This window comes from Euphorbia lathyris, chromosome 1, assembly GCF_963576675.1.
Source record: "Euphorbia lathyris chromosome 1, ddEupLath1.1, whole genome shotgun sequence".
Taxonomy (NCBI): domain Eukaryota; kingdom Viridiplantae; phylum Streptophyta; class Magnoliopsida; order Malpighiales; family Euphorbiaceae; genus Euphorbia; species Euphorbia lathyris.
The window spans coordinates 138929999-138953398 of NC_088910.1; the positions used below are offsets into that span (position 1 = coordinate 138929999).

General features: G+C 34.0%; 2 protein-coding genes across 3 annotated transcripts; one reads left to right on the plus strand and one right to left on the minus strand.

The window, feature by feature from the left end:
• The first annotated feature begins 4387 nt into the window (after window positions 1-4387).
• On the plus strand, window positions 4388-11112 carry LOC136215955 (aluminum-activated malate transporter 9-like). Of its 2 annotated transcripts, none has more exons than XM_066002960.1 (6): window positions 4388-4790; window positions 5778-5948; window positions 6080-6349; window positions 7976-8115; window positions 8254-8400; window positions 10463-11112. In XM_066002960.1, exons 1-6 carry the CDS (start codon window positions 4478-4480, stop codon window positions 11087-11089), a joined length of 1668 nt encoding a protein of 555 aa, XP_065859032.1. In that variant the 5' UTR covers window positions 4388-4477; the 3' UTR covers window positions 11090-11112. The 2 variants fall into 2 exon arrangements, with proteins under 2 accessions (XP_065859032.1, XP_065859033.1); XM_066002961.1 differs by having other exon boundaries at window positions 4390-4790; window positions 5778-5918.
• A 6197-nt stretch (window positions 11113-17309) lies between these two features.
• Window positions 17310-22576, minus strand: LOC136211113 (uncharacterized). Its single transcript, XM_066002654.1, has 3 exons — window positions 22387-22576; window positions 20876-20952; window positions 17310-19930 (listed from the first exon to the last, which is right to left on the minus strand). Exon 3 carries the CDS (start codon window positions 19662-19664, stop codon window positions 17628-17630), a length of 2037 nt encoding a protein of 678 aa, XP_065858726.1. The 5' UTR covers window positions 19665-19930; window positions 20876-20952; window positions 22387-22576; the 3' UTR covers window positions 17310-17627.
• Between the last annotated feature and the right edge of the window lie 824 nt (window positions 22577-23400).

Below are 23400 nucleotides of genomic sequence, written 5' to 3' on the forward strand. Positions count from 1 at the left end.
CGTAATGGGTTGGAGATGGTCTTAGAACTACATTTTTCATGAAACCTATTTACCATTTTTCATGAAACCCGTCTACAATTTTTCAAATCATAATTTTTGTCACTTTCTCTCTCCTAATTAAACAACACTTAGATAACTTAAAATTAAAAAAGTTCAACAATTAAATTGGTTATAACACTATTTCCATCTAGGGGCAGACTAACACTCTGGCGTCGGAGCGGTCTAAAAGTTAGTATGATGGGTATATAGCTTTGACCCTAGCCCCACCCAACCAGTCTCTTTTATTTTTCAATTTTAATAATCTCTTCTTATATTATTTTTATTTTGACATACATATGCTAATTATTAAATTTAAATTTAGTAATTCAAATAAATAAATAAAATAATAAATTTTAGCAATAAATTTCTATTATTTTTAGTAAAAGTTAAATTATATATTTATTTTTAATTTGAAAGAAAACTTTGAAACTTAAAAAGAAATACAATCAATACCATCGTACAAACAAAAAACAAAATAAATTGAGCGTTACTTCTAATTCAAACACCATTAGTTTGACTTTTAATTATCAAATAAATTTTTGATTGATTGGACTTTTAATTTTCAAACAAATTTTTAAAATATCAAACGTCTTTTCAAAAATTAACTACACAAAGTGTAACCGCATGGGACAATCCGCGTTGTAACTCCCTTCCTCCTTTTAATCTCCTTTCTTAATTTTACTTCTCCTTATAAAATCAACCCCGGTTTTTATCTCCACACTACATTTTACGTGTTATTTTGAAATTAACGATCATTTCTCTCAACTCCTTACACAATCAACAAACTAACGATTTTTAAACAAGTAAAGATTAGATTTTACCTCTTATTTTTAAATTGCTATTTAATTTGCCAAATAAATTTGAATTTAACCATGTTTCAATCGAAAAGTTCAAAATTCAATGGAAGATGATTATCTCTCGGATTGTTTGATGTTGCATATTGAAAGAGAGATCATTGATAGTTTTAATATATTATGTTAGGATGAATAATTTCGCTGCAAGTCTTTTGGTTGGATTGTTATGAATGTGATGTGCCTCGTTTAGACATATGGAATATATTACATCTATGACTCCTCAATTTTGCCTTATTTTCTCTATAACCCTTAAACTTCAACACTAAAATCTGTGAACTTTGTCATCTACTAATATAAGTCTTTTATAAAAGTAAACGATCTCAAAATTACCGTTGGAAACCTTAAATTGAAAATGTGCAAGAATTAAAGTTGTTTAGAACTACATTTTTCATGAAATCGCGTTTACAATTTTCAAATCATCATTCTTTATCACTTTCTATCTCCTAACTAAACGACACATAAATAACCGTTGTTTGAATTTTAACAATCATTTCTCTCAACTTCTCACACAATCAACAGACAAACTATTTTTAAACAAGCAAAAGGTTAGATTATGCCTCTTATTTTTTAAATTGCTATTTAATTTGGTAAATAAATTTGAATTTATATATGTTTCAGTCAAATTTAAGTTCAAAATTCAATGAAAGATGGTTATCTCTCAGATTGTTTGTTGTTGTATATTGAGAGGGAGATCACTGATAGTTTTAGTATAGATTTAATTATTGATGATTTTCGTACTTTGAAAGAGCGACAGTCTCAATACATTATTAATAATATAATATATATTTTTCTATATTATATGTCCGTCCTGTTTCCATCAGCTCTATAATGGAGGATTACTTGTTATATATTGGATGATAAAGGTTAAATGAATTTTATATCGATATGCTTTTGGGTGATTTTACTTGCAAACACGACTCAAACTTTCTATATTGTTATAAACACATTACATGACCCCAACATGATATTAGCAGACTTTTGGTTTATTACTGTTAGGCTTAATAGACTTTTAGCCCCCTGCACTTGTCTACGAAAGTCAACTGCCCCCTATACTTTGAAAAAGTTTTATCAACCCATTGAACTTGCTGTGAACAATTGACTTTTTGAAATGTATCTATTAGCCCTTTAAGCTTGCTTAAAGTGTACAGATTTCAAATTTTTCAAAAATTTTCCTTACTCTGTCAAATGTATTTTATTTAATTAATATGTCACTTTAAATAAGTTTAAGGGTAAATTAAACATTTTAGAAGTATAATAGGGCAATTGAATTTTTTTGGACAAGTGGGACTAGGATGTATTAAGCTCTCACTGTTAGCAATATTAATCCAAAAATCACATAAAATATTTAAAAATAGTAATAGATCCTTCTATATTTTTAAAAGTCATCATTGATATGCATTCATAGTAAAATTACATGTGACCCGAAAATACGATAAGAAATCGACACTGGCCCAATTAGGTTAGCATGGTGTTGACACGATTTTTTTTTTTTGATTGAGTTAGGATTGACTTATTTTGACATTAACACGAAATTGACACGACACGAACTAGATAATTACCACCTTTACAGGACTTAAGGTGCAAAAATACTCTCAATGTTGATGGTCAAGAGCAATTTCACTCTTCACGTCTATAATAGTGTATTTTTTTCCCCTAATGTTAGCAGCAAAGAGCAAATTTATCTCTAACATTGTCAATTTGAGAAATAATTCATCAAACTGTCTTTTTTTGAGTCACAAATCGTGTCATTTACACTTCATATATGCGTCATTTTATCACTACATATCACAAACATATGAATATATGTGGAATTTTTTTAAAAATCATATTGTATTTTGTACGAGTTGGACAAAAAAATCTAAATATTTTGCCGAATATCAATATATTAATTTTCAATTCTATTATTAAATTAGAAAAACATGAAATCTTTTTCTTTAACCAACTCATATGCAAGTGATGCAAAATAAAGAACAAAATATTTGTGTTTTATAATAATGTCTGAATCGACCCAACTTGTCAATGTTATGGCTAAAATTGCTCTTAGTTGCCAACATTAGGGATAAAATTGCACCATTTTACATGTTAAGAGTAAAATTGCTCATCAATGTTAATGTTATGAGTATTTTTACACTTTATCCCAAAATTTTACAAACTAAAGCACCATAAAATATCAATGGGATAACGATCGAATTTGACCCTAATGTTTTTGAAGAAGTACAGATTTACCCTAACATATGAAATGATACAGATTTAACCCTAACGTTTTCAAGTAAGATCAATATTTTAACCCTATGTTACTGAAAATTTAAAAATGCTGATTTCACTGCTATTTTACTGTCACGTGAGAGCTTCCAAACAAGTTTGTCGTATCAGACCTTCCAAACATCAATTACATCTAAGATATTTAATGTGCACTAGACAGTTATAAAAAAATTTGTTAAAATGCTAACAACTAAATCTGCTACATACAGGTTAATCACAATTTTTTTAATGTTATATTTACTGTGTTACTAATATAGTTACAAATGATCAACAAAAAAAAATTATGAAATTGCATCAGTTTATCGACAAACTTGTTTGGAATCTCTAACATTACAGTAAAATAACAATAAAACCAACATTTTTAAATTTTCAGTAACATAGTGCTAAAATTGATCTTACTTCAAAATGTTAAGGTTAAATTTGATCTTTATCCCAGTATCAATTGAACCCCAATAAATAGGGGTGGCAACGGGGGCGGAGGCGGTTTTGCATCCCACATTCCGCCCCCAATATTTCCGGGGGTAGTTTTGGGGAATGCCCAAAAAAATGTTCGGAGATTTTTTTGTCACTCACACCCGCCCACACGGTTCCCACAAGTAACGGAGAATCCCCAATCCCCGAATAAAATTTAAAAATATATATAGAATTAATAATTTTATAAAAAAAATTAATTTTAGTATAAACGTATCACAGATTTATACCAGCAGACTGGTTTAAACCAGTGTTACTGGTTTATATTACCCACACCGCCCAATTTTAATGTTCGGGACTAAAATTTCCTCCCGCCCCCAGCCACACACCCAAAAATTTTGGGTTTTCCCCGGCCGGATTGGTTCGGGTCCCCACGGTTTTCGGTTTTCCCTTGTCCCATTGCCACCCCTACCAATAAAGCACCGAAAAACGCCTTATTAAGCATCCCGTATCAGTGAATCCTAGATATGATACCCCTAAAAAATCAAGCAACGGTGTATATATTTCTCAAGTAGCAAAAGAACGTATATAGTGTGAGAAAATTGCATGTCATGCAATCCTAGATTCTAATTCCCAATCCATGCTGCCTCACCATTATTGAGTTAAAAGCATCTTTTTATCTTAAAACACCTGTTTAATTCCATCTTCTCTTCTATTATTGTATAATTTATCCTGACCAGACATATTTTTCTTTTCCTACTTGTAGTTTTTCCCCCCTTTAAATCATGATCTACTTCTCTCAATACTTCATTCAGTAACGTTTCTGTGTTTCGTGTTCGTTTCTGTTTCCGTGCAATATAGGTACGGTAAATTCCAAGATTGAATTAGAGTTCATAATCCTTGATTGGAGAATGAATGGGAAAAAGGGTAGTAGTTTTGCTATCAACATTCCACCCGAGGAGCCGGTGGGGGCGGGGGCGGGGGCGAAATTGAAGTTGCCGGAGGCGGAAAACGGGGGGATTTTTTCTGCCTTGAAGGGGTGGATATGGAGGGTGTGGCAATTTGGAAGAGAAGATATAAATAGAATTACATTTTCATTGAAAGTTGGACTTGCTGTTCTTCTTGTTTCTTTGCTTATATTGTTTAGAGCTCCTTATGATGTTTTTGGTACTAGTATCATATGGTCTATACTTACCGTTGCGATCATGTTCGAGTATACCGTTGGTACGTAGCTACTTAACTCGTAAACTTATATTCTGTTTGGTTTAGTTGTTTATATCTACTGTTTGTTTGTTGTTGTCGGTAGCTGGTAGAAGTTAGCTGATTTTTCTTCTGAAATAGCTATTACAGTTGTTTTTCAGTCATAATCGAAACACTTTTATTCTACTGTTTGGAGTGGAAAAATGAAAAGAAGCAGTGAAATGTGAACGAAACGAGCACTTAGTGCATGTTTGGTTCTCTTTTTTTAGTTTCTTATTGTTATTTTACTTCGGACAACATAACTATTTTGGAAAAAAAATCAGTTATTATCCACCAGCTAACGACAATATGATTTTTCTTCTGAAATAGCTATTAACAGTTGTTTTTCAGTCATAACCGAACACTTATATTCTACTGTTTGGAGTGAAAAAACAGAAAGAAGCGATAAAATGAGAACGAAACGAGCATTTAGTGCACGTTTGGTTCTCCTCTTTTTTTAGTTTCTTATTGTTTTTTTACTCCGGACAATAAATACAAAGTGTTGAGTTAAGAGTAAGAAACGCCTCTGATAACTATTTTGGTAGAAAAATCAGTTATTATCCACCAGCTAACAACAATAGGATTTTTCTTCCGAAATAGCTATAAGCAGTTGTTTTTCAGTCATAATTGAACACTTTTGTTTTACTGTTTGGAGTGGAAAAACAGAAAGAAGCGATAAAATGAGAACTAAACGGGCGCTTAATACCCGTTTGGTTCTATCTTTTTTGTTATTATACCCTGGACACAGATATAACGTGTTGAGTTAAGATTAAGGAACAACTCTGATAACTATTTTGGAAGAAAAACAGTTAATATCTATCAGCTAACAACAGTAAACAGTAACAGCTAAAACAAACTGATCATTTAAACTCATAGCTAAAATTTTAAAAATAGTGTTATTTTTTTTAATCTCTGACACACTCTACACGCAAATGTAAAAACTTTTGATTTTTTATGTTATATATGTTGAAGGCGCGACATTCAATCGAGGATTCAACCGAGCACTTGGAAGCTTGCTTGCGGGAATATTGGCTATAGCCGTTGCTCAAATAGCTCTATGCAGTGGAAGAGTTGCTGAACCTATCATTATTGGAATTAGCATCTTCTTAATCGGTATTAAATTCTTACGAGAAAATCATCGCGGTAACTTTAGTTTGATCGACAGTCAATTTTTCTTAAAACTAATAAATATATTCGCTAAAAATGTCACGTGGATAACAAGTCATCAAAATTTTGCGACGTTTTTTTTAACGAGGATTATTTTATTAATGTAGGGGCAATCACGTCATTCATGAAACAATGGCCATCACTTGTACCATATGAGTATGGATTTAGAGTGATACTTTTCACCTATTGTTTGATTATAATCTCCGGCTACCGGATGGGAAATCCGATCAGAACTTCGATGGATCGGTTATACTCTATTGCAATAGGAGGGTTTGTAGCCGTTTTTGTGAACGTTATGGTTTTTCCTATATGGGCTGGGGAGCAATTGCACAAGGAATTAGTTAACAACTTTCACTCTGTTGCGGACTCTCTTGAAGGTAACATTATTATAAGTAGGGATAACAATGGGACGGGTAGCGTCCGAGACTTGAATAGCAGAATGAATTTCGTCCGAAAAAGAATTTTAAGTGTCAAGTTAATACACAAATTAGTATTTTTTTTTTAAGATGTGTCAATTTCTAAAGTTGACAAGTGTCATTTTAGACCGAATTGACATAAAATATTAAGTTAACGGGCCAAATTGATACGTGAACAATTTAAAATACAAGGAAAAATGAAGGACCAAAATTATAAATGTGAACTGGTCATAGGGATATGATGGTGTTGATTATCGTAAATTGGAATAAAGGCATATACGGTCCTTGTAGTATCCAAAGTATTGTCATTTGCCCCGTGATATCATACGATAACATTTGCTTCCTGAAGTATTCTCATAGATGAAATTTAACCCATTTTAGATGAAATTTTAACTGATCTATTAATTATTGCCGCATGACATAATTTCTGACACGTGACATGTATATGTGATGGTTGTTTTCAATTATTATTTTAAGGGTTAATTTCAAATAAAAACATGTGGTTTCATATCTTTTTTGCAAATCAGTATCTATAGTTGTCAAAATTTTCAGTTTTTCAAAATTTAACCGATAACGATCTCAAAATTAAAATTTTCAAGAATTAAATGATATTTTAAGAACCTTTAATTCTTCAACGTTTTAGGTTTTAGGTCATTTAGGTGTCGTTTTTTATGAGAGAGGAAGTTAATGTTCAGAGAGAGAAAACTCCAAAAATTATGATTTTGAAAAATAAAAAATGTGGTTCCGTAGTAAATATGATACTAAACAACTTTAATTCTTGAAAATTTTCATTTTAAGGTCGTTATCGGCTAAATTTGGAAAAATGAAAATTTTACCAACCACATGTACCGATATACAAAAAAAAAATGTGAAACCACCGGACATTTATTTGAAATTAACTCTTATTTTAATATAGACTTAATAATATGGATAAAATAAGAAAAAAAATCCTTTGTTTATCCACGTATTAAGTCTAAATGGAAAAATAAAATAAAAAAAAAATATTACGTATATATGTCGCGTGTCAAAAATTGTGGCTCATGGGATAAAAAATTAACTAACCAGTTAATTTCCATCAGTAGGTTAAATGTTATCTATGCGAATAACTTAGGGCCAAATGATACTACAAGGGGCAAATGATAAAATTTTAAATATCTCAGGGTCAATTAAGAGTTTAATCCTTGTAAATTTGATGGTTCGGAAACAGGAAAATAGATATAAAACTACAAGAACAAGAAATTTGCACGGTTTCGAGAATTTTATTTTGTCCTCATCGTATAAAACGACTCAATTTGCTATTACACCGGAAATTTTAGCGTAATTCTTCCATTATAAAGCATTTCATCGCTAAATTTAAACCGGATATTTTTACGTGAGAGTAAAATTGAGCTAAAATTGCAAAATTCGGCTACTTTATGCGATAAAGTAGATGTTATGGATAAATTTGGCCGTTATCTCAATCGTAAAAGTATAATCTCTTTCGTAATATTAAAAAAAAAGTTATGTATTGCTATTATAATTAGGAAAATCAAACTAGACGTAATTTAACGGAAACTAATATTGAGTTTTATGTTTTGATTAATTCAGAATGCGTGAAGAAATATTTAGATGATGATGGATTAGATCATCCAGAGTTTGCAAAGACAGTAATGGATGAGTTTCCGGATGAACCGGCTTATAAGAAATGCAAAAGCACATTAAATTCGTCGGCAAAACTCGAATCTTTGGTAAGGTTTTCGCGCACGTTTATTAACTACAATGCACGAACACTCTCTTTAGTAGCGTTTTTGTGTTTCATGTATGCATCCTTGTCCATTTAGAGGTTGTATTTTGAGAATAACTTGTACGTTTTTATGATTTTGAAGGCATTAGCGGCGAAATGGGAGCCGCCACACGGCAGATTCCGACACTTCTTCTATCCATGGTCTGAATATGTGAAAGTCGGAGCAGTTTTGCGATATTGTGCCTATGAAGTTATGGCACTTCACGGTGTCCTTCACTCCGAGATTCAGGTAATTCTTCTACTCGTCTAAATTTCGACATTAATCGGGGCAATAATTGAGTCTTTTATTAACAGTTCCGTTATTAGATTGCATCACATGCATCTAAACATATAATTTTCGTCAATAATATCATTATATTCAAAATATGTTGCGGGTTTGACATTATTGACGGATTTTGAGACCGAAATTTAGTGTTTCGTCCCAAAAAATCAGTAATTTTGAATAAATTTTCTTCAATTGACCCCGAATATTTAATTTGTTATGCTCCGCCACCGGATGCATTGGGAACAATGTCGTTAACGACAGAGCTAAATTTCAACAATAATTAAAAGGATAAGAATTAAATTTAACCCTAACGTTTTTTAAGAAGTGCATATGAAATAGTGCAAATTTAACCCTAACGTTTCCAAGTAAGATCAATTTTAGTCTTACGTTACCGAAAATTTGAAAAAACTGACTGTTATTTAACTGTCCCACATCAGACATTCCAAACAAGTTTGTCGATAAAGTGAAATAGGTTCTTACATTTTTTGTTGGTTATTTGTAGCTATAAAAAAGTGTGATTAACTTGTATATGACAGACTTATCTACTGGCATTTTAACATATTTTTTGTAACAGTGGTAGTAACACATTAAATATCTTAGACGTAATTGGTTTTTGGAAGGTCCAATGTGACAGTTAAATAACAGTCAAACTAATCTTTTCAAATTTTCGATAACATTGAACTAAAATTGATATTGATTGGAAACGTTGGGTTAAATTTGGACCATTTCATACGTCATGTCTAAATTTACACTTTACTGATAACGTTATTATCAAATTTGACCCTTATACAGTAAAACCTCTATAAATTAATAATGTTGGGACCATGAAATTTTATTATTTTAAAGAGGTTATTAATTTATCGAGTATTATAATTTACTGTATATCCTAATTAAAAGGTACGAGTTAAGTGTCACCAAATTAAAGTTGACACAAATTTGATAAGCACAAAATATAACAATCTGGTCGAATACTACATAGATATTGTCCGCTTTAGTATTGCACGTCACGGTTTTAAAACTCGTCTACCTGTATTTAAAACAAATCTTACTAATATAACTCAATCATTTTTCTAATTTCGATGTCAATCTGGCCTAGTGACATCCTTTAAGACCGTTGTTTGCTCAGACCTTTCACCCCGACGTCACCCACTTAAAACCGAGTCGTTACGTAACATCGGAATAAGATTTAATTCTATTCTATGTGTTTTCTCCGTGTATATTGAGTGTGGTGATTGTCAAAATAGCATATGCATAGATATACATAAATTATGTGACATGGAATATTCTTAGCAGAATCTTTTGGCTAGTTGGATCTAAATATGCTAGCAACTGAGGAATCTATGGAAGAAAGAATACAGTAGCTTAAAAGGGAAATATGTGACCACAACCCTTAGAATTAAAGAATTATGCTTAGGAATTTATTCTTTTTATGGGCATCTAATCACTAGAATATTGAGTTATATATTCACTCAATAAGTCATTAGATTATAAACGGGACGGGACAGGGGCGGAGCCAGTTCGGAACCACCCTTATTAAGGGTAGTTTCAGCTCATCTGTTTCCGATAAATTAGGGTTTGGGGCGGGATAGAGATGGGTAGAGGTGGAGACAGGAGGGAGCCAGGGGAGCTTTGCCTCTGGAACCACCCCTACCAAGGGTAGTTTCGGATTCTCTGTATCTGACAAATTGGGGATTGGGGCAAGCGAGATAGAGATGGGCATAGGTGGAGACATGAGGGAGCCGGGGGCGGCCTCCGGAATCACCCCTATTAAGGGTAGTTTAGGCTCCTCTGTTTCCAATAAAAAATTCAAGGATTTTCCACCCCATTAGGACGGATCCTGGACGAGGACGGAAAATTTCTGCCCTATTGACAACCCTATTCATTAATAGTCTATATTACGCATATTTAGATGCTTATATGAGCAAATATAAAGCATTAAAGCATCCCGAGATTTCTGAACTTTACTGTTTTTCATACATTTTTTTTACGTATTGACCCAACATTTTTTCTTCTCAATCTTTTGCAGGCGCCCTACAACCTCCGAGTCACATTCCAAACGGAAATTCACGAAGCAACAACCGAAGCCGCGGACTTACTAAGAAGCTTAGGCAAAGATATAAACAATATGAAGCGAAGCCTCAAAACCGTGCTACTAAATAGAGTACACACCTCAGCAGAACGGTTACAACGCGCCATAGACTTACATTCATATCTCCTGACACCCAATTTTGACCCTTCAGACAACCAATCGAAACAACCCTCGAAGCTATCTCATGCTAATTCGGGCATCCCGTCCGATCTCTCGAGTACTCAATTACTTGACCTCCTCGACACCGCGGACTCGACGACAACAAGTCAAGGTACGATGTCGGGAACTATAGCACTAGGGCAACCAGTGGAATCGTACCACGAAATGATGAGGAAGCAATCAAGGAGGATGTATTCGTGGCCGTCGAGGGAAGTCGATGCGTACGAAGAAGAAGGAGGGGGTGGTTCGGGTGATTTCGTACCCCGAATGAAGGCGTTAGAGAGCACCGCGGCGTTGTCGCTTGCAACGTTTACTTCGTTGCTAATTGAATTTGTTGCTAGGCTTGATCACTTAGTTGAGGCTGTGGATAATCTTTCAAAATTGGCTAAGTTTAAGCATGTATAGAGGGAAATTAATTAATTAATTAATTAATTAAGTCTTAATATAAAGATTATCAAGTTGTAATCACTTGAAATTTTCCTAATTATTTTTGTAATTCTAATGTTTAATGATGATCTAAATTAATAAATATGAAAAAAAAAATTAATTGTATTTGTTGTTTTAGATTGGCAGTCTTGATCACATGCACCTTAATGAGCAAGTAGAATTTGTTCATTCACCATTTGATCTAGGCTTATTAAATCTAAGCCTCATGATACTTTCAATCTCCACCTTAGGATTCTAATAAGCCTAGATCTAACGGTGAATGAGCAAATTCTACTTGCTCATTAAGGTGCATGTGATCAAGACTGATTAGATTGATTATTATATTCCTATTAGTTCCGATCTTAACAAATTTATGGGTTATACAGACGAAATAAGGCTTAATACATCATTTACCTCCTGAACTTGTCCAAAATAGTTGATTGATCTCCTGAACTTTCAAAGTGTCTCGATAGCTCCTGAACTTGCATAAAATGTTCAGTTAGCCCCCTGAACTTGCATAAAATGTAATCAATTAATCATTCGGTTGTAAAAAAAGTAAGTTAAATACGGAAGATATGTTGCACGCATCTTAAAAAAGTAAAACGACAAAGGTCGGGGTATGCGATTATAATATTAGAAGAAAATATTTTATAGTTGAATAAGTAAGAAATTCTTTTTTAACATGTTTAAATCTATTTTGTGAAGTATGTAATAATATTCTAAGACACGTGTAACATATCTTGCGCATTTGACTTACTTTTTTACAACCGAATGATTAATTGATTACATTTTACGCAAGTTCAGGGGGCTAACTGAATATTTTATGCAAGTTTAAGGGCTATTGAGACACTTTGAAAGTTCAGGAGGCCAATTAATCATTTTGGACAAGTTCAGGGTGCAAAATGATATATTAAGCCTAGATAAAAGTATGTAAAAAAATTAAAATTAATTAGAATTTATAAGAACTTTGCATTTATTATCGGATAAAGTAAAAAAAAAAAAAAAAAAAAAAAAAAAAAAAAAACTCATGTGCTTTTACGTTTTGTCAAATTGGTATCGAAAAAAAATGTCCAAACGGTAATTGGGGTTTTCGTTTGCGACAAGAAGATAACTGAGGTTTTTCGCTTTACTAAAAACAAGGACCTTAAAATTTAAAATGAGCGTTGACGGCCTTAAAATTGAAAAATTCAAAGATTTGATAATATTCTAAGTAACTTTAATTCTTTAACTTTTTAATATTTTGAGGTCATTTATGTGTTGTTTGGTGAGGAGAGAGAAAATGAATGTTTTAGAGAGAGAAAGCTCCGTAAAATGATGATTTTGAAAAATACAAGATTTGGTTCCATAGTAAATATGGTACTAACCAACTTTAATTCTTGGAATTTTTTATTTTGAGGTCGTTAACGGTTATTGTTATAATATCAAACTAAAATATCATTGTTTTCAGCAAAATGAAAAACCCTAGTCACCGTTTGGACAGTTTTTTTTCCAGGTACCTGTTTGACAATACGTGAAAGCATAGAGGTTTTTTATAATGTCAATTAAAATGACCGTTGAGAACCCTTAAAATTGAAAAATTCAAAGACTTGATGATAATTCTAAACGGCTTTAATTTTTCAACTTTTTAATTTTAAGTTCATTTGGGTATTGTTTTATGAGGAGAGAGAAAATGAATGTATAGAGAGAACTCCGAAAATGTTTAGAGAGAGCGCTGAAAATGAAGATTTTGAAAAATAAAAAATTTGGTTTCATAATAAATGTAGTACTGACCAATTTTAATTCTTGAAATTTTCCATTTTGAAGTCGTTAATTGTTATTTTTATAATGTCAAACTAAAATATCATCATTTTTAGTAAAACGAAAACTTCAGTCCACGTTGGACAAAACATATTTCACAGGTACCTGTTTGACTAAAACGTAAAAACACGTGATTTTTTTTTTTACTTTACTCTAAAAAATTGTAGGTAAAAATTTAAATTCTTAGCATGTTGGTTAAGAGCTTACCTATGACCCTAGAGGTCATGGGTTCGAATCACATGGGGTGAGGTAGATTGAGGGTTTTCCTTTGTGTTTAATGTAATTTTCCTTTGTTTAATGTAAGTGCATTGCGCACAACTTTTTTTTTTTTAAAAATATTAATAACACATTAAATATTTTAGACAATTTGACAAAAAAGATTATGATTAACTTATATGTAGCAAATTTAGTTTTTAGTATTTTAACACAATTTTGTAATTTCGTTAGTAATACACTAATTATTTTAGCATAATTAATATTTGTAAGGTTTGAAGTGACAGTTAAATACCCGTCCAACCAGTTTTTTCTAATTCTCGATAACGTGAAACTAAAATTGATCCTGTTTGAAAACGTTAGGGTTAAATTTACACAATTTCATACGTTAAGGCTAAATCTACATTTCCCTTAGAACCTTAGAACGTTAAGATTAAATTTGATCTTTATCCTAAAAAATTAATTACAGAAGAATAGGAATTAGACAGTCTAAAATATCAATTATTTCGATGATTTAAAACCTGATTATTATTAATATGTATATATATAAAAAAAATTATTGCACACATATACAGATTTAATAAATAAAAAATTGGACACTCTTGGCTCTAGGTCCGTGTGCTTCTGGGCTAGGCCCATGACCGGCCCTAATTCCTATTTCTGAATTTCTGGTTTACCATTATGGGAAAATTACACAGAAATTCATATTTTAAAAACTATTTACAATTATGAAAATCGCTTTTATATATTTTATCATTATATGATTTTAAATTTTAAAATATCAGAATATCATAATTTTATTTTTATTTTTGTCAAATTTTCAGTTATTCAGTTGCAGGAAATAAAAACAGTTTTAAAAAAACCACCAAATATGACATTTAAATAAATTTGTTTGACAGTTAAATAAATTTGTTTAAGGATCTGACACAGTTATAAATAATTTGTTAATTATGATCATTGTGTAATTTACCCCATTATTTGTTTATTGAGAGAAACAGTACAAATAGCAAAAAAAACTCTTAGAATAAATATATGAGTTCGTCTCGAAATAGTGCACAAGTTGTTACACCTTTCATACCGATCGATATATATTTTTAGGTCGTTTCGCCTGAAACTCCGGTCTCCGGCTCTAGCTCCCTTGTCACTGATCAATAACGGGATGCTTGGTATTCTATTGGGATGGGGATAAGAATAAATGGTTGAGATAAGGATAAAAATATGATAGTCGGGAATTATTATTCAATATTTGATATGTGGGACAGGGATAGGAATAAAATAATACATTTACTATTTTAACCTTATTTAAACTACATAACATTAATTTGAAGGATAAGATGGACTTTTCTATCCTATTAAAATCGCAGGAGCTTATCTCATCTGCTTATACCACCCCTCTCCTGGGTATAGGATTTGAGGGATAAGAGGCTTATCCCCCATCTGTCTCACTCTTCTATCTCCCAAACAAACACGGGTTAACTTATCTCGTGTTTTTTATCCATATCTCACCTCCTATATCCTTTCTAACAAACACCCTGTAAGCACTCTAAGCGGACATCAAATCCTATACATGATTTTACAATTTTGTAGAGACCTATGTTTCTAGTAAACAGTCACTCAGACATGGTCGTTGTGACCCCTTTTCGAGGAGGCACCCCCTACTCTCGAAGAAAATAATCAACAATGAATTAATTCGAAAATAAGAAACCGGAGATACTGAAATTATGAATTACGTTCTTTGATCAAACGGTTTAAGAGTTTAAATGTTAGCAATTTCATTCATTTGTTAAAATCTCAATAAACATGTGCTTCCGCACACTTTAAGATCGAAGGGTGCTTTAAGATTAAAGAATGTTTAAGCATATGCATAAATCCAACTTTATTAAACTTGTTTAATAGAGTTGAGAGTTCATTTAAGCATGTAAAATTAACCTACAAAATCGTAACAAATTTAAACGTAACATTTTCAATTCAAACAATCAAATTTAGTTGTGTTACCAAAAATTTTAAAAGACTAGTCTTTAAAAAAACTAGTTTGACTGTTATTTAAGTGTTGTATTGAACTTTCCAAATATCAATTATTAGGGTAAATTACATACATGATGTACAACCTTTACCCATTTTCACACTTTGGTGTACAATTTTCAATTTTGCACACTAAAGTGTATAACCTTCTGGTGACCTCCCACTAAAGTGTACAGCCGGTATTTATGACCGGTCAATACAAGTCAACGATGCCATATCAACAATTTGACTATTCAAAAAGTCAAAAATTGACACATCTATTAAAAAATTACTAAAACACCTCATCATCCTAATTTTTACCTCATCATCATCTTCTTCTTTTTATTTCCTTTGTCTTCCTTCTTACTTTCTTAATATTATTCTTTTCCAGATTATTGATTTTTTTTATCAGAAAACTCAAATCCGCCTCTCTACCTTTTATCTCCTCTTTGCTTGAGAAAATGTAATTCCATTATTCCAACCAACTCATTTTCTTTCACCGACTATTGAGTATTGCCACTAATGAATTGAATTCGAGTAAAAAATAGTATGTGGCCAAGCGGCGGTGTAATCTGGTGTTTCGAAAGCGACGGCAACGTGCGATTGAGCAGCAAGATTGTAGACTTCGTCGGGGACAATGGTGTCGACCCAACGGCGGAGGGAAGAAGCGTCGGTGAGATCAGCGTAGTGCAGCTTCATTCTGGCCTTCTGAGTATTATGTGGATCGACGTAGATGTGGTGGATCAGACCGTGAACTTCGTAGAGGAGAAATTCTATGAGGTAGGAGCCGTCGTTATTCCGATGACTAATGCTATCTTGCGCTTTTGTGGAGTTGCAGAGTCGCCATTGACGGTGGGATTGGCAGATTCTGAAAGAACAGCAGCCATGGAAATGTTTGAAACGGGAGAGTTTGAAGCTGAAGCTGTGTTGATTAGATTAATGGAGGGAGGGTTTTAATAGAGAGGATTTTGATGGCAGAGAGAAGGATTTCAACTTTATCATCCAATTTGTTGGGAGATATGGTTAATCAAATTGATGGATCTAAGAGGTGCTGTTTTTTTTCCGATAAGGTCACAGTTTTGGGATTGATTGTCATACAGCAGGAGGTTATTGGAGAGAGAAGAGTTAGAGAGAGAAAGTGGAAATGAGAGAGAAATGATATTTGATAAAAATGAAGGAGAGAGAAAATAAAGATGTGAGGTTGAAGAAAATGAGTGGATCCATTTTCATTTAAAAATGGATTAAAAATTGATGATTTGGCATGTTGACCGGGTTGACCGGTCATTTTTACCTGGTGTACATTTTAGTGGGAGGTCACCAGAAGACTATATGTACACCAAAATGTGAAAATGAATAAAAGTTATACACCACATATGTAATTTACCCTCAATTATTAAGAGTGTTACTTTTCAAATATCAATTATTAAGAGTATTGCTATTTATCGCCCCCAAATTATGAACAATTTTACCCTTTTCCTCGATCTGCCCAGCCCAGCCTGGGTGCTGGATCCACCCAGTTCATTGTTTCATTATTAGTGACGAAAATGCAAAAATTTTCACTTTTTTGTACGAAAATTGTAAAATCATCACAAAAAATATGCATTATTTTCATAAATTTTTTGACCAAAAAACGTAAATTTTAATGTTTACAACTCGTAATCATCCATTTTCAGGATTTTAGTTGTCACATTAATTATTTTCATAATTTCAATTATTATTATTTGGATTTGTGATTTTGGAGAGAGAATTTTTAATTTTTAATCAAAATTATGAGAAGGACAAAAATGTCCAAATGAAGGCGGTAACTAGTAAAAAAGACGTGATATTTAGCAATTCACATTATTAATCACAGTGTTACTAATATAGTTACAAATAACTAAACAAAAATGTAGATAATCACATCGATAAATTTGTTTGGAACATCTTACGACATTTTTCAAATTTTCGATAACATAAGCTAAAATTAATCTTACTTAGAAACATTACGGTTAAATTTATAACATTTCGTATGTTAAGGTCAAATATGCACTTCCCAAAAATCGTTAGGCAAATTTAACCCTTATCCCAAAAAAAATATGGCTCACAAATCCTTCAACTAGCGACACAAATCACATAACATACCCGAGTTTGCAAACTTTTTTTTTTTTACTTTCGACAACCAATAACGAAATCCGCATACACAAAACAATAATAAAGATGGTACACCTACAAAAATTATTAATGCCAAAATGTTTGACAAACTGACAGGCAATAACCTGCATCTGCATACATAACCAACTGCTGATCATATATAGATATTTACAGTGAACAACTCCAGAACCATCTGACCGACTCGATCCTAACAAATTTCTAATTGATTTTCCAAATTATCACACAGATTTGTGGTCTAATTTTCTTGCCACTAATGAGAACAAGCTACAGAACACCAACAGATCAGGCCAATAAACTCCATCCGCTATGTTAAATCGAAAACACAAGGGGGTAAGGAAGAAAGAAAGAAAGAAACTTACATCCAGCTTTGCGGCATCATGCGAGATTTTCTGGGTTGCTGTGATGAATCACCAGGTAGAGTTTGGTTGCTGGTTGAGCCAATGCTGGGTCCGGAAGAACCACCACCACCGCCCAGCATTGCCATCAAACTGCCACCGTGCACTCTGCCTTCTGGTATGAAGACGGGTGCTGTTTCCTGAACAGGTATGTGAACATTTGGATAACCAAAATGTTTCAAATCAGCAGCTTTGTTGGCAATATCAACATTCATGTCGTCAACGGTGGCTAGTTCTTTCATTTTCTCAAGGTGGGTGACTTTAGGGTCATGGATCATGGGTCCTAATGTGGCACCACCGTGAACCCTCTTATCCTGTACTAAGCCGCTATGGAGTGCACAGAGACCTGTTTTGCCCCTTGCGAATGAATTACAAGGATCAGTAGTTTGGACACCGTATTCTGACCCGGGATGGCCCCACGAGCATCTCTTTCCACCACCATGTGCTTTGCAGAAATCTGTACTGCCTTGTGCGCTTTTGCCACAGCCTTCGGATTTGCATCTTTTACCACCACCGTGACGGACACAATAATCTGTTCGTCCTCTTGCACTCTTGGTACAGTCAGGTATAGCGCACCTCTTGCCACCCCCGTGTGCCACGCAGAAATTAGTCCCTCCATGGACACTCTTCGTACAAATTCCGCCACCATGGAAGGCACACCTTTTGCCTCCTCCATGACCCTTGCAGAAAGGAGTACTCCCTTCAGCACCCTTGGTACAACCTGGTGCTGTGCAGCGTTTGCCGCCACCATGTGCTTTGCAGAACATAGTGCTCCCTTGTGCACCTTTAGTACATCCTGTAGCTTGGCATCGGCGGCCGCCTCCATGAGAGATGCAAAGGCCAGAGAGACCTTCTGCACTTTTTGTGCAATCTTCTTTCTGACATCTCTTCCCACCACCATGTCGAATGCACAATCCTGATTTGCCTCTTGCTGCCCGAGTGCAACCTTCACGACTGCATCTTCGACCACCACCATGGGCAATACAATAATCTGTGCGTCCTTCTGCACTTTTAGTGCACCCAAGAAATTCACATCGTCGGCCACCCCCGTGGGCTTTGCAGTACACAGTACGTCCCTCAGCTCCCTTGTGGCAGCCATGCTTTTGACACCTCCGGCCACCACCATGGGAGATACAACGGCCAGAAGCACCTCTGGCTCCCTTTCCACATCCCTCAATCTGACACAATTTGGATATAGAATTGCGTTGTTGTTGCTGTAGTTGTTGCTGCTGTCGCCGCTGTGTTATCCCAGAAGTACAGGTGACTGAACTGTTTGGTGTTGTTATTACACTAGATGAGAGATCTGGAACAATTGAAGTTGGATCACAAGTTCTTGGAGTCTGATTGAGGCAGAAACTCGCCTCTTTGTTCTGTGAAGCAGCGAATGCAATCCCTGTTTTCCAACTACATGATGTTGCTCCTTCATCCACATTGGAAACCCCACCAAAGGCAAGAGGCATCTCCATGCTAAATTCCAGTGGAGTAGAGCCTGGAAAGACATTAGTAATACCGGATTCTGAAGGCCCAGTAGAAAGACTCAACTCCAGGTCAACCTTCCGCTGCAATTCCAGTCCTTTAAGATTTGATCTAACAAATTTCTTTGGACTCAGCATCTTTTCGTTGCCAAGATGGAGGGAAAAATCCAACTCAAGATCCATTGAGGACTCCTCATCAGTTTCTTTTGCTGAAGACATTGTTGTGCAAGCAGTTGCTGAACTTCCCTTGCTATCTGAGGAACTTGATGGGCGACCGAGCCCAAGAGATAAGGAAGAGCCAACATGTTGACCCATGGATCCATCAATCAAATTCCATTTCCGTTTTATTCCCTTTGAAGGAGGCATGCAAGTGACAGAAGAACCGGGGGAATCAAGACGTAAGTCGGTATCTGCACAATATTCAGGCAGAGCTCCTCCAACTTGCATTGGACTGACCAAAATCTTGAATGCATTTGAGGGATAATTAGCAGCAAATCTCAAGTTCTGGAACTTGTTCTCCATGAAACAATGACTAAAATCAAAAGTGAATTCCAAACCTATAAACAACTAATGAACAGACACCTGACTTCTGGGGTTAATAAAATTAGCTACAAAACTAGGGTTAGTGGTCTATGAAGGACATCCCACCCCCGCTTACGAATCCAGAAGTATCACAACGATCCATTTTGTTGTAAATTTAAAACAAACTTGCTGATTACTAGCAACTGATGAACATGACTCTCTGTAGAATGAAACCCTTCATTCCAATAAACCTGCAGCCAACCATCCTGTTTCAAAATTACAAAATAAGAAAAAAATAGTTAAACCTAGCTAAAACTCAATGCTACTAATATTGATCAACATAAAAATTCCAGAGCTTAAGTCACATAATCTAACTTTATGAGCAGATGTCTGAGAAAAGTTAACAAAGAATAAAAATGTTCAAGAGAGCCAAAAAGAACTAAAGCTGTTGCTGTTTTTAAGACACAGAAGTACATGACTTGGTGACTGAAATTAAAGAATCTGAGCTAAATCACATGACCAAGAAACTAAAGCTAGAACCATCAAAAGCATCAGCCAAAATGTCAGCAGTCATGCAACATAAACACACACTACATAAAGTAAGGGACTTGTCTACACACCAGCAGAAATTCTTCCCAAAGAAGATTTTTTTTTTAAATCATTTTACATTGGATGTAACATATCATCAAAATCAGTGCTTAAAAGTAGAACTATCACTGGAATTAGCTAGTATGACAGCAGAAATCTTTTCCTCGTAAGCTTACAAATCATTCTGCATTTTAGAATATCATATCACAAAATCAGTGCCTAAAAGTAGAAATGAGATCATAATTAACTGTTGTACCATTACAAATCTTTCAAAATGAACTTAAAAAAAATTCTACAATGTAGAAAGAGTATCATATCATATAAAAATGATCATGGTATAATCCTAGAACCCGTTAGGTTAAGGAAATTGAAACTAGTTTCAGAAAAGGTACATATACAATATAAATCAGTGCCTAAAGGTAAGAAATCAATTATAATAATACAAGAAAGAGGCTGTTAGTATATGAAAGCCATTTGGTTGGCAACTTTTAACATAAGCTCGTTGCGACTAAAAGAAAAAGTATTCGCAATTTGAGCATAAATGCAAAATTCTATAAGAAGCATAACAAGAATAAATTCTGGATAAGTATTACAAAGTTGGGATGAAAGAAAGTTGAACACACCTTTGATCATACGCCAAAAGTAGAGTAAGAACTAGATGCAACTTGCAAGCATCAAAAGCATACTGGCAACTTGAGATCTAGGAAAGGAAAGCCACAGGTCAGAAAATAAGAATATAATATAGCAATATAACAACCAGGAATGAGCAAGGACAGATTAGCTGCTAGGTCACTCAAACATGCAGAAAGTACACAACTGCGGGATGGAAAAAAATTACAATTCCAAAACTCAAGCATACATATCCTTAATGCCTCGCCTAAAACGCTAAAAAAAATCAAGAGCTTCAAAAACGAAATCTCGTACTCCGATCCAAGCCTTTCGTAACCTTGGCTAAATAGATGATATTCTCAAAGAGCCATTTTTTCTGATATGCCACAGGATTTTTTCTAGACAAGGACACCTTTTTTTATATTTATCTGGAATATTTATAAAGCCATCAGCAAACAGCATTTATATTTTCAATGTTTATAGTTAGCAACCAATCAAAAGTATAAACTTGAGTAAGACATATGCATTGCCCAATAGAGGGGAAAGGAAAATATAAATATAAATCTGTTCTGTTCTGTTTAACCAAAGGCAAATATAAACAGTTTTCAATGGATCTGCTTATAGATCTGGGCATGGAATCTAAAATTAAACTTAATAGCCTGATATTTCCACTTTTTTCAGATATCAATAAGAAAGCTTCTTTTTCACTTCCTATTGAACTTGAAAAAAAATGAATAACAGAAACCAGAGAATAGCAACTTACACACTGAATTAAGTTACCCAATACTCAAAAAATCCGCTCTTAAATCAAATAAATCAAGTTCACCCAACAAACCTAATTAAAACATCACACCAAAGAAAACTTGAGTAGGAAACAATAGGAACAGTGGTGAAGGAAAAAAAAACTAAGATTCGAGCAATATAAAACCATAAAAAATTGTGATTAATTCAGAAACTACGCATCTGAAATTTAACCTGCCCACAACAAACCAGGTTGAAACCTGTCGAGCAAATGAATGAATCGAAACAGAGTCTTCCAGCTTATAGCAACAAAACAGAAGAGAAGTATACGGCTAAAACCATAATGTGAACACAATTTTTTGGGGGCTGGAAAGGAAAGGAAAGGAATAAAGCTTGATGACTGCCTTTTTCGGCAAAAACAAAGATGAAAAATCCAATCACGGAAATACCAAAGAAGCTCATTCATCAGAAAACGAACCTCGATAAACTCCACTGTTTCATCTGCTTAAAAAATGAAGAGAAAGAGAAGTACAGAACCGAATAAATTGACTAAAAAAGTAGAAAATTCCAATTCATCTTAGTCACCAAATCAACGAATCTTAACTCAACAACAAACACAGACCTCAAACTCAACGCAACAAAGCAAAATTCCATGAATTCGCTTATTTTCTTGCAGCTTCTCAGTTATCAAACAAGAAGAAGCTCCAATTTCCATTTAAACCTGGAATCAACACCATTTTTACCCCAAAAAAAATGATAAAATTGCAAAGAAAATTCGATTTACCTCGTATGTCGATGGAAACCGGTGAAACAATCAGTGGCGCGAAGATGTACGGACGATAAGAAAGTCATTTTAGGGCATAAAAATAGCGGCGGCAGGAGAGGCGGAGACAAGGCGAAGAGATAGAGCGAAGAAAAATGATGAGAGAGATGGAGAGAGAGAGTGTATGTGGGGGGTGGAATGGAAATAACGAATGGGAAGGAGGGAGAGTGCTTGCACGTGTTAAAAACAATGGGGACGCACGTGCCAATACTGAGTGTTGGCTTTTTAAGCACTTGTCATTATTTCTTGTTTGGGTAAATAGTGTTTTAGTCCTTTCATTTTTACTCAACATACTTTTTAATCCTATATTTTGTGGATTGCTATTCACCGCACCCAAATTATTTATCACCGTCCCTTCTTTCACACTTTTGCCCTTTTTATTTTTTAAACTGAAAAACTGAAATTCTCTCAAATTTCTTCGAAATTCAAAAACTCGAACAACATTTATGGGACTTAAACACGGTAAAGGAAAAAGACTAATAATTCCTCGGATAAGTATTTTTATTTGAAAATCGAATCAAAAATACGAGTTCCGTCTCCAGATTCGGAGATAATACGAGTTCCGTCTCCAGATTCGGAGATAAAACTCGTTGAATACATACTAAATGGGTGATTCACACTACGTGACCTAAGCAGAAACGGATGAACTATCCGTAATGGGAAGTTCATCCGTTTCTGCCTAGGCCAGATGGTGTGGATCACCCGTTTAACACAATTTGGATGATTTTTTATACTAATTGGATCAGTTAGTTTTTTTAGACGAATTTCAATCAATGTAAATAGGAACTGTAGTTATTCGATTTTCTCGACGTTCTTGGGTCCATTTTTCAGAAATCCAATTTTTGGCTCGGGAGATAGAAGATATTAAGTTTTTGAATGAAAAAATGAAAAGGGTAAAAATGTCCAAGAGGGAGCGGTGATAAGTAATTTGGGGCATTAAATAGCAAACATAAAATAAATGGCTTAATGCATATT

What these genes read in the sequence shown, in the direction of transcription:
- LOC136215955 (XM_066002960.1), top strand. Translation starts at nt 4,478, where the DNA reads ATGAATGGGAAAAAGGGTAGTAGTTTTGCTATCAACATTCCACCCGAG. An exon ending in TGTTGCGGACTCTCTTGAAG is followed by an intron (nt 6,350 to 7,975) that starts GTAACATTATTA and finishes TGATTAATTCAG; the next exon opens with AATGCGTGAAGAAATATTTA. An exon ending in CGGCAAAACTCGAATCTTTG is followed by an intron (nt 8,116 to 8,253) that starts GTAAGGTTTTCG and finishes ATGATTTTGAAG; the next exon opens with GCATTAGCGGCGAAATGGGA.
- LOC136211113 (XM_066002654.1), bottom strand. Translation starts at nt 19,664, where the DNA reads ATGGAGAACAAGTTCCAGAACTTGAGATTTGCTGCTAATTATCCCTCA.